The 14,513-nt window shown below is 41.2% G+C and overlaps 1 protein-coding gene across 3 annotated transcripts in view; it reads right to left on the bottom strand.

Moving 5' to 3' along the window:
• The window catches only part of LOC137940108 (nuclear pore complex protein NUP205), a 120,525-nt gene that overhangs the window by 32,332 nt on the left and 73,680 nt on the right, over positions 1 to 14,513 (bottom strand). For all 3 annotated transcript variants that reach the window (XM_068785032.1, XM_068785033.1, XM_068785034.1), the window contains exons 27-29: positions 530 to 622; positions 338 to 451; positions 71 to 238 (exon numbers count right to left, since the gene is read on the bottom strand). In XM_068785032.1, coding sequence (XP_068641133.1) covers positions 71 to 238; positions 338 to 451; positions 530 to 622 — 375 coding nt within the window. The remainder of the gene's footprint in view (positions 1 to 70; positions 239 to 337; positions 452 to 529; positions 623 to 14,513) is intronic.

Raw genomic sequence — 14,513 nt, forward strand, 5'->3', positions numbered from 1 at the left:
CTTGTGTAATGACTAAAATACCCATGAACTTTAACAAATAAAAAGAATTAAAACAAAAAAAGAGGCACACCTCTACAATTTGAGACCAACCAGACAACATATGCAGCTGTGCAGCTTGCTCCTCAAGGTTCTTATTGTATTTCCAGCCCCATTTTAACAAATCATGGATTGATTCTCTCAATTCACAGAGATCAGCTTCACTAACGGAGATTGGTCGAGGATTACGAAAATTGCACATCTGAAGAAGCACAAAAATAAGCATGTAAAGAATATTAAGTGAGCTGGCAGCTAATAAATTTTATTGTAGCTGAAGGATGTGACTGAAAAGGTACATAACCTGCCAGAGCTTCTCTCTCAATGCCACAAGATCAATCAAACGATCACCTCGTTCAGAATAATAATAAACACCACCTTTATCAGAGGTAGTAGGATTACCAAGTATCTCATCCACCTGAAAGAGGGGCTATTAGAAGAGAAAAAAGTATCCATATAAAGGGAAAAATTGCAACTTGGCATAACTGCAACCCACCTGCATATCATATTTCAAGCTGGGAATGATTTGTTTGTACTTCACAGAGGTATCAGGAGATCTGAATTGGAGAACTTGAAGCAACTCAAATACCTGAACAATTAGAAACATGACTTTAACCTACCTTGGGTAATTAGATCTTTTACCAGGTCTACATTTACAAATAAAACAGAGATTAAAAACTACGAAAAGAAAAAAAGTTAGCTTCAAGAACTAAACTTCAAAGTACAACAGCTAACTGAGGACATAAACAAATTTTTTTTCTCATTGATTACACTAATTATAATTAACATATTCTCATAATCATACAAATGATTTAACAACAACAAATTGGAACAGGACATGACAGCAAAAAAATAAATTTGCCCACTGCAGCCTACTAGGTGGATTACCATCTCCAAGCATTTGTACGCACGGTGAATGTGCATGGAACATCTAAGGAATTGTCAAAATATCACAGCTAGTAAGGTTCTTGAGATATAGACGAAATGCATTGTTTTAGAGTTGCAGCTCTAACAGTTATCAGTCAATGCATGGGACTAGGTTTTCTACATTTTCTTGGTACAAAGAAGTAAAAGTTAACTTTCAAAAAGGAAAAAAAATGCTAGTATGTGTTCGAATCTACATCAATGTATAACTTAAATAATCCAACATAAGTTAACATTAGAAAAATATTGTCGTTAATACTTGGGAAAAAGCCTCCTAACTTTGGCCTGTCATTTTAGGATGGACATGGTACTCAGTTTTAACAAAAGTCAAAGTCAAGAGTTAAAAAAGACAAATTCAAGTCAAAAAAGACAAATTCAAGTCCGGACATATAAATAAATTCCTTTTCAGACGTGGATAGGACTTTTGGTTCCATGTCCTCATACAAAAGGCTTCTTGTGTGAGGATCTTAGATTTTAAGTTTCATCAAGGGATAGGGGATATGCAATCAATATATATATATATAAAATTAAAAAAATGCTCTTTTTTTAAATGAAATCATCAACTTGTAACATAAATACTGTAGATAAGGGTCTCTTATCTATTTTTTCCATTTCTTCATTTGCGTAAGATGAGAGGTTATGACCAATCAAAAACTATTTGAAATGAAGAAGCCAAAGAACCCACATGTCCATCATTCATATAAAGATATATTGATAGAAAGATATATTTGTTTCAGAAATTCACAGTGAATAAAACTGGAAAGAGACCAGGATTGCTCCAACCTACGTCAACCAAGGGTGGGCAAGGGGTTTTTGACTCGATTTTGATGGAGATGGGATTTCCCCCTCAGCCCATGTGGTTTTACCATTCATGCTTCGAACCCAACCCATAGGGTCTACTTGCATGGTGTAATTTAAAAACGATATTGAGTTTAACAAGAAAAAAGTTATTGTTGCTGTTTTTACAGGTCAATATATATATGTATTGTTACAACAAATTATTGTAGGTTTTGGGTGGTTTCATAATCTATCATATGTATATATATATATATATACATTTTTTTTTTGGTACAAATTTCCACCAAAAAGGATGAACTTGAGTAAGAGAATGGATAGTGGATTGAGTGGGTTTTTCAAACTATTATGAGTTTCACAGTGACGAGTCTAATATCAGGTTCACAGGATGGGGACAGGTTTTCAAAAACCCAACCCATGACCATACCTAGATCAATTTCCTTATTATCTTTTTATTTCCATGATTTTCTATTTTTCCTTCTAACTATTTTCTTTTGGAGTTACAATATAACCATTTGTAAAAGTATACGGTTGCTCCACATTAGAGAGAGAGAGAGAGAGAGGGAGAGAGAAAAGAAGAGAAACAGTATGAGAGAGGCTGCTCCACGTTAGAGGTTGAACTCAACCCCTAACAGCTTTATATATATTTTTAAATGAGGTGTATAAACTATTAAAGAAAGTGAAGAGTAAAACAAACCTAGCTAAGGCCATTTGGTCTAGTGGTATTCTCTTTACATCAGGTGCGTCAGGTCGCAAGTTCAAATCGCCCCACGCCCCTCTCAAAAAAAAAAAAAAAACAACAAACCTAGCTAAGAGGGTCTTCCTCCACAACAAGGTGTTGGAGTGAAATACCCGTCTTAGCCTGAATGTCTGCCAAAAGATTGGAAGAATGAGGAATGTGATTCCAATTACAATTTAAAGAAGAAATTAAATTACAAATTTCTGAATACATATCCCAATGACGCCATGGAGGTCTGATAGATTTTGCACACCAGTCAATGACAATCTTTGAGTTCCCTTATATGTAGAGAAGGCCCGTGAGCCGGCTAATAAATACTATAATTTCGTTCAGCAATCCAGAGAGTTCTGTTGTTGTGGACTCAGAGACTCCAAGTGGCCCTGCAAAGGAAAAGAGGAGAACCGTTTGCATCGTGAATAACTCCTCCATAGCTTGCAGGACCAGGGTAGCCAAGAGCGCTCCCATAGAAATTTAGCTTGAAAAGGCCCGTACAAGGGGGGGAGGGGAACCAGCTACCAATTTCCTTTGAGATTGGAATTGCTGAAATTTATGAATTCAAATTTTCTCCCGTTTCTTTCTTTCCATATTCCCCATATTATATGCCCAATGCAACATGAGAGAAGCATCTTTCCAAGCTTTGGGAGACTGGCACCAATGATTGAGAGGATAGTGGATGAGATTTTGTGCAAAGCAATATTGGAACCTGATTTTGTTTAAAAGGTTGATCCAGATATAGTGGCAGGATAAAAGTATATGATTGGCTATTTCTGGGGCATTTTGGCAAAAAGGACAACAAGGATTGGGGACGGAGGTTCCCCGCCGAATTAAAGACTCTAATGTAAGGATTTTATTTTTGCAAGCGCTCCGGATAAAAAAACTTGTGTGAGGCAGGGCAAGGAGGTTCCAGGCGGAGGCCGCAGAGTGATTAGACTGATTTGAAATAAGGTTACTGAGGAAATTGTAGGCTGTTGAGAAAGTACCTTTTGTACAAGGTGTCCAGATCAATGTATCATGGTTAATTCTGGGTTTGGCTGTGGAGATGCTTGAGAGGAGATTAGATGCCATAATGGCTTCAGAATTCGAGAGATCTCTTCTGAGGTTCAAATTCCAGCCCCCTATTTCAGACCAAAGATCTGAGATAGAAGCATCTATATTTCTAGCCAGGATTGAGAGAGACTCATAGTTAATGTTGAGGCTGGATTGGCCAGTCCACCAATAGGACCAAAATTTTGTGGAGGTCCCATTGCCAACGTAGTATTTAACAGCTTTATTCAAGTCTGGCAGTAGCAAGACTTTTTTTTTCTAGGCCGAGGACAGACGGTGGTGTCTTCCCCCGTCAATCCACCAACCCAAATGTTTGTTGGCTTTGGCAACAACTAAAGCTCTCCAAACTAGATCAGGGAAAAGATTGAATTTACAGATCCATTTTATGAGAAGAGCAGAATTTGTAGTAGTAGTATCTTGGATATCCAGTCCACTAAGGAATTTTGCTTTGCAGACCTCTTCCCATTTTACCAAGTGACACTTTTTTTCACCATTTGGACCTCCACACAGAAATCTTCTTTTGATGAGCTCAATTATGTCTCTAATACAAGCGGGGCACCGGAACATAGATAGAAAGTAACCAAGGATTCCATGAAGGCATGATTTTATGAGAACCAACTTACCAACTTTAGAGAGGAATTTTCCTCTCCATGAAGCCAAGCGACCCTCCAGGCGCTCAATAACAGGGTGCCAGGAGCACTTGGAGAGTAATCTAGGGGTCAGGGGAAGGCCCAAATAGGTGCATGGAGTCATCTCAGTTTTACATCCAAGGTTGCTAGCCATGGAGTTCAATAGGTGAGGTTCAATGTTAAAACCAACAATATATGACTTTGACCAACTGACTTTCCGACCGGATGAGATTTCAAATCGATTGAGCAAAGCTTTAATGCGATGAATTTGTTTCAAAGAGCCTTCACAGAAGAAGATGGTGTCATCCGCATATTGTAGGAGGGCGATGTCTTGAGCAGGATCTGGGAATATGGGGTTTGAGCCATCTCGATCTTTTAGCTAGTCGAACCATGGCCAACAAATGTTCACCAATAAGGGTGAAGATGAAAGGTGATAGCTGGTCTCCTTGCCTGATTCCCCTAGTTCCATTGAAGTACCCATATGGTCTACCGTTGACAAGAACAGAATAAGATGCAATGGGAATGAAGCTTCTCATCCAGAATCTCCACCGGATGCCGAAACCCATTTCACCAAAAAGGTGGTCAATCATCTTCCAGTTAACCCGGTCAAAGGCTTTTTAGAAATCAAGTTTGAGAACAACTCTTGGTTGACTTGATTTTTTGAAAGAGTCATGTAATTTGTGGGCTACCATTGCTGAATCCAAGATATTGCAGCCTCAAATAAAGGCACTTTGACACGGGTTAATAACACGGGGGAGGATGGCTCTTAGGCGATTGGAAAGAATTCGGCCTAAGATTTTCATGTGTTGGTGGTAAGACTGATAGGTCTAAAAACTAGGGGGAGAGCTGAGTTGGCTTTTTTTGCGATTAGGGCCATGGCCAATGGATTTGTGGGTGATATCAACTTGATGGAAGTTATTGACAAAGGCATGGAGATCATTCCTGATAGTCCCCCAAGATTTGTGACAAAATTAACCATTGAACCCGTCCAGGCCAGGGGTTCGGTCACCAATTTCCTCAAGAGAGGAAGGACACTCCAGTAATTCAGCTTCCGAGGCAAAAATACTCTTAAACTAGAGCTGGTGAAGAATAGGACGGTTGAATGACTCCTTTGTTAGATCAGAAAAAAACTTCACAAGAACATTAGCAATGGAGATGTTATCCGTGATCTCCTCGTCTTCATTGCGAAGAGAGAAAATACGATTAGCTCTCCTACGGGCTGAGGCAATGGCATGGAAGAATTTGGTATTTCCATCCCCGTAGGTCAGCCAATGGAATCTGGCCCACTATTTCCAGTGAGTGGTTTCATTCTTTAGAAGATTTGAAAGATCAAAATTTAAATGATTTCGGAGTAGAAGTTCAAGGGATGAGAGTGACCTTTGCTCTTCGAGGAGATCAAGCTCAGAAATGTGGCACCGGACAGAATCTCTCCTAGATGCAGTAGCAGCACGGAGGCTTCAAGCCCATGAGCAAATCTTAATCTTTAGGGATTTGAGCTTGAGAGGAAAGGACCATCCTGGATTTGGGTGGTGGTTAAGATCTTGCCACCAGTCTTTCAGTTGGGGAACAAACGAATTAAGAAGAAGCCAGGAGTTTTCGAAGAGGAAAGGAGAGTGCCCCCAAGTTGGGGGGTGAGTGTTGATTTGGATAGGCCACTGGTCAGAGCGAACTTTGTTGAGGACTTGACCTGAAGTGTTGGGAAAGAGATAGAGCCAATTATTATTCTCTATAAATCGGTCTAACTTGGATAGGATGGGGAGTTTTGTCTGTTGGAACAGGTGATTTTTTTTTTTTTCCGAACAAGGAGATTTCTAGAAGTTCAAGACTGGAGTTGAGATCCGAGAAGGCTCTTATAGTGGAGGAAATTCTTTTGGTGGGGGAGTGGCTTTTTTCGGAGCATCAGAGGGTAACATTGAAATCCCCAACGAGCAACCAGGGCAAATCTCATGATTGGACTTGCTGGAGTAACTCATCCCAGAATGCGCCTCGATCGTCATGACATGTTGGACCATATATGCCCGCAAGGGCCCAGTGAGTTCCCAGGGTCCTTTCACGAAACCGGATACAAAGAGAGAAGAGGGTAGAATTTGTGGAAATGGCTTTTGTTAAGTTGGGTCAAGGCCCTATCCCAAAATGACTAGTCAACTTAGGAAACCTCTTTCCCAACTAATAAACTCAAGATCTTTGTACTCACTAATCCATGTGGGACTATTCCTTAACACTCCCCCTCACGTGTAGACCATCTTTTGTGGTTTTACAAGTGGATAATTTAGGAGTAGGCAGTTTAGGTGTAGGCTCTCTTTTGTGGCTCTACAAGTGGATAGTTTTAGGTGTAGGCCCTCTTTTGTGGCTCTACAAGTAGATAGTTTTTAGGTATAGGCCCACATATGAGTACCTGCTCTGATACCATGTTAAAACCAGTGCGCTAAAAGGCTTGAACCTTTTAGGAAAACAACCCCACGGATCTTATACAAGGATTGGACCGGGTGATACAAACAAATATTCCAACACCCCCCCCCCCCCCCCCCCCCCCCCCGCCCGCACAAGGAAAACTCGTGGACAAACTCACCGAAAAAAACCCGGGACAAATTCACTGAAAAAAACCCGGGACAAATTCACCGAAAAAACCCGGGACAAATTCACCAGAAATACCTAGGACAAATTCGGTGGGAGCGGGACTCGAACTTGGGACCAACCTGCTATGATACCATGTTACTAACCATTGCGGCAAAAGATCGACCTTTTAGCGAAGGCGCAACTTGCATATTAAAGATATACCCATTCCAACACTCCCCGCACGGGGAACACCCGTGTATAAATGCAAATGCACAATCCCACCTATACGGGGACGACCAAAGACAAAGTCCCACCTATGTGGGGTCGGGACAAACGGGACTCGAACTCGAGACCAACCTGTTCTGATACCATGTTACTAACCATTGCGCCAAAAGACCAATCTTTTAGCGAAGGCGCAACTTGCATATTCAAGACAGGCCCATTCCAATATTTTTTTTTTTGGAAGAGAGGCAGCTTTGCTGCTTTGGAATCCGAGCCAAAAAGGCCCTTCCCGCTTCTTTACAATCAGGGTCTAAGTGAAATTTTCAATAAGACAAAAATGCCCCTCAATACTCAAAATTACATCTCCTAAAATACATGTCTAAATTGAATGAAAATTTAACTAGAGATAAAATAAGACAACCTCTATCTAATAGCCATACTATAAGAGAAAAATGTAATATTGAAAATATAATAAATAACCAAAATACCCCTGAACTTGTATTTTAACACTCCCCCTCAAGCTAGAGAGTAGATATCAAACAATCCCAGCTTGTCACTAAAGGATACATGTTCACGTCTCCCCAAAGGCTTGGTAAATATATCTCCCAACTAGTCTGAAGACTTTACATAAGGAGTTACCACCTTCCCCTACATAATTGCATCTCTAATGAAGTGGCAGTCAACCTCTATATGTTTCATTCTCTCATGGAATACAGGGTTGATGGCAATAAAAATGGTTGCGTAGTTATCACAATTCATAACCATAAGGTCAGGTAACATAAAACCAAACTCAAGAAGCATAGACTTAATCCACATAAGACTAACTGTATGAGCCATTGCTCAATACTCAGCCTCTGCACTGGACCTAGCCACAACTGTCTGTTTCTTACTTTTCCAACTTATCAGGTTGCCTCCAACAAAATAATAGTAGCCTGATGTAGAACGTCTATCCATCTTACACCCAGCATAATCGGCATCAGAATACCCAAGTACATCAATTTTCCAATTATGAGTATACAGAAGACCTTTTCCAGGTGTACCTTAAAGTACTTCAAAATCCTTTGAGCAGCTTCTAAATGGACTTTTTGAGGATTTTCCATGAATTGGCTCACAACTCCCACAGCAAATGAAATATCCGACCTGGTAACTGTAGCATAGATCAGTTTACCTACTAACCGTCGATATTGAGTTTTATCCTTGAGTGTAGGACCCTGGGTGTCGTGTAGACTATGATTAACTTCCATGGGGGTGTCTATAGGTTTAGCACCTAATAAACCATACTCCTGTAACAAATCCAATATATATTTTCTCTGAGAAAGAACAATACCTCGCTTACTACGAGCAACTTCAATTCCAAGAAGTACTTGAGAGAGCCCAAATCCTTTGTCTGAAAATGTGTGGCCAGATATTGTTTAACTTTTGTAATACCATCAAGATCATTACCAGATAACACAATATCATCTACATAGACAACCAAAACCACCATACCAATCTTCCTTTTAAGTAGGAACATAGAATGATCACAATGACTCCTATAGAACCCAAATTGTAGTACCACATCACTAAACTTTTCAAACCAGGCCCGTGGACTCTGTTTAAGTCCATAAATAGCCTTTTGCAGCTTACACACCTTTTCTGTCTCCCCCTGACCAACATACCCAAGAGGTTGCTCCATATACACTTCTTCATGTAGATCACCATATAAAAAGGCATTCTTCACATCTAATTGAAAGATAGGCCAACCCTTATTAACAGTGACAGATATTAAGATACGTACCGAAGTAAGTTGGGCCACAAGAGAATGTCTCAAAGACATCAACTCCAAAAGTCTGTGTATACCCTTTCGCTACCAGCCGAGCTTTGTACCGTTCAATAGAGCCATCAGCATTATATTTGATAGTATAAACCCAACGACACCCCACAATAGCAGCTCCTGCAGGTGGATCACAAAGATTCCATGTTCCCCGAGACACCAAAGCACTCATCTCATCGTCCATAGCTTGTTTCCATTCTGGAGAGCACAAGGCTTCCTGCACCGACCGAGGTATATGGGAAGTAGACAATGACATAGCAAAGGACTTGAAGGATGGGGGCAAAAAATCAAGTGACACATATTTGGATATCGGATGAGAAGTACAAGATCGTTTACCTTTTCGTAGACTAATAGGCAGGTCCAAATCAGAGATAACAGGATCTGCAAGCAATGAGGAAGCTGGTGGATCATGAGGAGAGAGCTCTATAGAGGTAACTGTTGGAGGCACTGCAGGAGTACGAGAGCGACGACTGTAAACACGAAGAGGCAATGAGGAACTCGATGATGCTAGTATATCCAAAACTGCAATAGGAACAGGACAGTCTAAAGGAGATTCAGGTGATACAGGAAGCTCAGTAAATGATGAAAAATATGGAGTATGTTCAAAAAAGGTCACATCTGCTGACACATGTTTTCCGTCGAACAAGATCATAACATATGTACCCTTTTTGTTTACGAGAATATCCCAAAAAAAAACACATTTGACAAACCGAGGTGACAACTTATTGACCGAAGTTCCAAGCATATGAACAAAACAGGTACATCCAAAAATACGAGGAACCACACCAAACAATTTACAATTGGGTTTTAAAACCTGAAGTGAAACTTGACCACTCAAAACAGTTGAGGGCATACGATTAACCAAGTAGCAAGAGGTTAAAACTGCATCTCTCCAAAAACATTTAGGAACATTCATATGCAATAATAGTGTCCTTGTAACCTCAAGGAGATGTCTATTTTTACGTTCAGCCACCCCATTTTGTTGTGGTGTATAAGGGCAAGATGTTTGATGGGTAATACCATGAGACTCACAAAATACTAAAAATTTATGGAGTGTTCCAAATGACAAGAATGCCACCGGAGTGGCCAACTGCATCTATTGTTGCCCATTCAGGGTCCGCATTATACCAAAGACTCTGAGCAACAGATATATCAAAATTTTGCAGCTTAGTTTCAATAAGGATTACAATGTTAGGTTTACAGTAAAAAATAGTTGCCTTGATGACGTTGCGCTTGGAGCGCGACCTGATTCCCCTAACATTCCAAGAGAGAACTATCATGGTGGGGGGATGTTGAGAATATGCTCTTTCGAATAGCAGAAGAGGCCATGATAGTATCTGGAGAGAATTTGTCTGCATGGACCAGGATATGTTGTTTCATATTTTCGACCCACTCCCTATGAGAGATTACAGGGAACCTGTCCAGCCATTGGGTGAGTGGAGGGGAGGTCCTGAGCGAGGCAGGATTGTTCCGGGGTAAGGTCCTTTTCCTTACTTTTCTTCTTTCTTCTGGAGTGAGTGAAAAGGAGCGGGAGGGTGGTTTTCTGGATGTTCTGTGAGAGTAGATGAGGAGAAAGGGAGTGACGGAGGATCTATTGGAGGACTCCCCATCGGAGGCCACCAGAGGTTTGTTCGAAGTGGGATTCATTGAAGCCAAAGGGGGTTGGAAAAAGGATGGTGGGGTATGGACTGTGGTAGTGAGATGGTTGTTTGGAGGGGCGTTGTGCCATTTTATAAGCTTTGGATTTTCTGGGGAAGGGGTTGAGAGTTCTCGGGAGCTATCAAAAAGGCTATCATTATAGGGTTCATAGTTTAAGAGCGGCGGCTTAGAGTTGGCAAGGTGGTTGAAAAGACATAGGATTTGATGATGTGGTTTTCCGAAGATCTCAAGTTTAGAAGCATTTTTTAGGGGGACTGAAAAGAAGGTTATAGTAGATCTAGATCGAGAGGGATGGGTGGGGGATTTGATGGATTGGGGGCTGTCAGCGGGGTTGAGTTGATGTTGGCTTTTTTTGAGGATTTGATTTTGGGGGTTGATAGGGATACGATTTTTGGTGAATGGGCCTGTTGTACTTGAAGGGAGAAATTTCGCTTTCCGAGGGAGGTGTGGTAAAAACAAAGGGGTTATGATCCCTCGAGATCAGGGGAGGAAGGGGTGAGTATCTGGTTTTTCTGGATTGGTGTCAACGAGGGGACAGGTGGGATGAGTTGTCGGGCGTTGGGCTCAAGGTAGGAAAGGGCAGAGAAAATCTCAAGGGAGGGGGGGGAGGATATTTTTCGGGGCTTGGGTAGGATTCGGCAGTAGGCCAGATGGCGGGCATATGGATGATGTTCTGCACGAGGTAAAGGAAGGCGTGTCATGTTTAGTGAATGATTCGTTTATGTGAGGTGGAGTAATTTATGGGAGGGGGGGAGGATATTTTTCGGGGCTTGGGCAGGATTCGGTAGTAGGCCAAATGATGGGCATATGGATGATGTTCTGCACGAGGTAAAGGAAGGAATGTCAGGTTTAGTGAATGATTTGTTTATGTGAGGTGGAGTAATTTATGGGGGGGGGTTGCGGATCCTCAACCCTAATCCTTCTCCTCGATGTGCGGCTGACTACCATTTTCCAGCCTGGTTCCTTTGTTGGTTGTTGCGTTCTCAATTCCTCTTCTGGTGGACCATGTTGATGCTGCTGCAGCGCTGGTTCGATCTGAGCGCTTCCGGTGTCTGAGGCTTGTCCCACACGGAGAGGAGGGGCAGAGATGGGGACCGTTTGCAGGGGGGCTGATGTTTTCCCGTGGCGGGCCATCTTGTTAGAGACAAGGAACACTCAGCTTTCTATTACTTAAGTAAAAGAGGGGGCAAATGACAGAAATGCCCCTTAGTACATTAATCCATAATACACTAAGTGTAAAGTCGCAAACTAAATAAAAAAAGACAAGACTTATAGGCTGACTTCCAATATTGTTGTCTGACAACCAGATGTAAATAGCATAAGGGTAGAATTATCAAAAAATAAAACCCTAATAATAGTTTCTAACACTCCCCCTCAAACTGGAGCGTAAATATCTAACAATCATGGCTTGGTCAAAGTATCATAACCTCACATTTTCTAAGGGGTTCAATAAATGTCTCTCCGTTGCTCAAAAGATTTTACGTAAGGAGTAATTATTTTCCTTTGCACTGACATTTCGAATAAAATGACAATCAACATCAATATGTTTGGTTCTCTCAAGGAATACCAAATTAATGACAATAATATAACACCCCGATTATCACATTTCATGACCATAGGCTGGTTGGCTTAAATCCCCATCTCAACCAGAACTGATTTTACTTACAAGAGTTCACTTATTGTATGTGTCATTACCATATACTCAGCTTTTGCACTTGATCTAGCCACCACGCTTGTTTCTTAATCTTCCTACTAACTAAGTTACTTCCTACATAACAACAATATCTGATTGTAGACATTCTGTCTGATTTTGATCCAACAGAGTCAACATCAGAAAATCCCATAACATCAACTCTGTCATGAGAAGTGTACCATTACCCTTTTCTATGAACTCCTTTTAGATACTTCAAAATTCTATGGACAAATTCTAAGTGTATCTTACATGGGGATTCCATGAACTGAATAACTGCTACTACTGCAAAGGAGATGTCTATCCTTGTAACCATAGCATAAACTAACTTCCCAACCAGACGTCTATATTGTGGTTCATCCTTAAAGTTCAGGGCTCTTATCATCATGAAGACAAAGATTAACTTCCATAGAAGTTGTAAGAGGAGCACCCAATTATCAATAATCCTTTAAAATGTCCAACACATACTTCCTCTAAGATGGGACAATCCTTTCCGACTTTGAACTACTTCAAATCCAAGAATATATTTCAACTACCCCAAATCCGTTTGAAAGTGTCTGCCTAGATGCTCTTTGACCTCCTCAAACCCCGTACAATCACTCCTAGATGATATAATGTCATCCACATATACAACTAGAACTACAACACTAGACTATATCCGTAGCATGGAAATGGGCATACAGGGTTTGGCCTGAGAAGGGTGTGTGTGTGTGTGTGTGTGTTGGGGGAGGGTGTAGAGGATTGGTTGTATGGTGGTGTTTTGAGGGGTTGTGGTAGGGGGAGATGCAGCGGAGAGAGGAGGTTTGTTTTTTGCAAGGGTTTGGAGAAGGTTGTTGCGGGAGGTGTTCCAGCCGAAGCTAGTGTTTGTTTTCTGGGGGAGGAAGATAACTCCCATGGGGATTGTTACACGTCGTTGAGTGATGAAGCACTCCAGCTCGCCTCGATGGTATTGTGTGTGCAGGTGGAAGACGAAGTCGCCTGTTTGCAAAGACCGCCCAAAGATCCGGTCCATCCTGTCGGAGAGGACTCTATCTGCCGCCTCAATAGGGAGGGAAATATAAGATTGTTTCCCTCTTGACCTAGAGAGTATGCGTATTGCATCTCCACTCTGTTCCCTCGCTCACCGCAGAGAAGTGACAGTGATTCCATGGCAGAACTCAAAACCTTGGGAGGGTGCCGACTGACCAATCCAAATACATCTTCTAGAGGAGCGGCTAACTACTGTTTGCCCTTCTGATTCGGGTTGGTTTGCTCATCTTCAAGTGAGGGCCGCACGTGCTGAGCGTGTTGCCGTTGCTTGCAGCTGTGTTGTTCGTTGACTCTGTCCGCCGTCGCCCAGATTGTGTCCCACCTGAGGAGGTGAGGCATGGGAAGTAGCTGTGCTTCCTGGAGCAGAGGTGTGTCGGGCCCAATGTTGGCTAGTGGGGCACACTTCGCTCCGGGAATGTGCACTACATAAGGGGCGGTGATCTCTCTCTCACTCTCTCTCTCTCTCTCTCAAGTGCTCTCTCTCGGTCTCTCATTTTTAATTATGACTAGGACTTGCAAGAAAACTAGCTCTAAGGTACTTCCCTAGTTGATACGATTCTCACTCGAAGGAAAGATCAGCTAGCAAAGAAGAAAAAGCTGACGACATCAGGAATTTAGAAATTCCCACATATAACGTCTCCGAATCCATCTTATAAAATAAAAAAAACAACATGTTTGATCACAAAGTCATATGCAACTCATCAATTTTGTGGCAAGCTAAGCATCTGTCTGGCAAGCTAGGCACCAGTGATCTACAAGCACCAGCTTGAGGGGAAGTGTTGGAGTTTACTAGGGAAAAAGAGTTTGCACAGATTATCTTCAACAACTCTTTTTCCCATAGTCTCTGGCTTTCTGTTTAACAATTAGAATGTATTTTGAAGTACATAAGTAACAAATAAGAGAAACACACATCTGCAAATACTTTTATTTATGGAGGATAGCTACATACGGCCAACCATACATGATCAATAAAAGCTTAATATGCAGTAAAATGAAACAAATATTAATGGCAGCAGTCTAATTGAATATTGAAGTTGTTCTTTAAAGCAATCAGCTAAAACTAACTTGTGGTAAATGATATACGTGTGATTGAGTATCAGCTCCATGGCCACATTGGAATTTTTCTAACATGAGGCCATAGGTCATATATATTGAATTTTACAAAAGACAGTGTGGGAGAGATTAGGGTTTAAAGACCCCATGTACCCATTTATAACTTAAATAACATTCACATCCACATCTCTACCACCTGAAAACTTAATTAGCTCAAAATAAGAACTTCTAACGTTCAAAAAATTATAATGGGGATTTAGGGATTGTAGAAGAGGTGTCTGTACTCAATATCCAAAGTGTCAAATAAATATAAGTCATAAATCAAAT

This window comes from Aristolochia californica, unplaced genomic scaffold (assembly GCF_029961685.1).
Source record: "Aristolochia californica isolate CCGP_79_NKW_82.1479 unplaced genomic scaffold, dmAriCali1.0.hap1 SCAF_9, whole genome shotgun sequence".
In the NCBI taxonomy this organism is placed as follows: domain Eukaryota; kingdom Viridiplantae; phylum Streptophyta; class Magnoliopsida; order Piperales; family Aristolochiaceae; genus Aristolochia; species Aristolochia californica.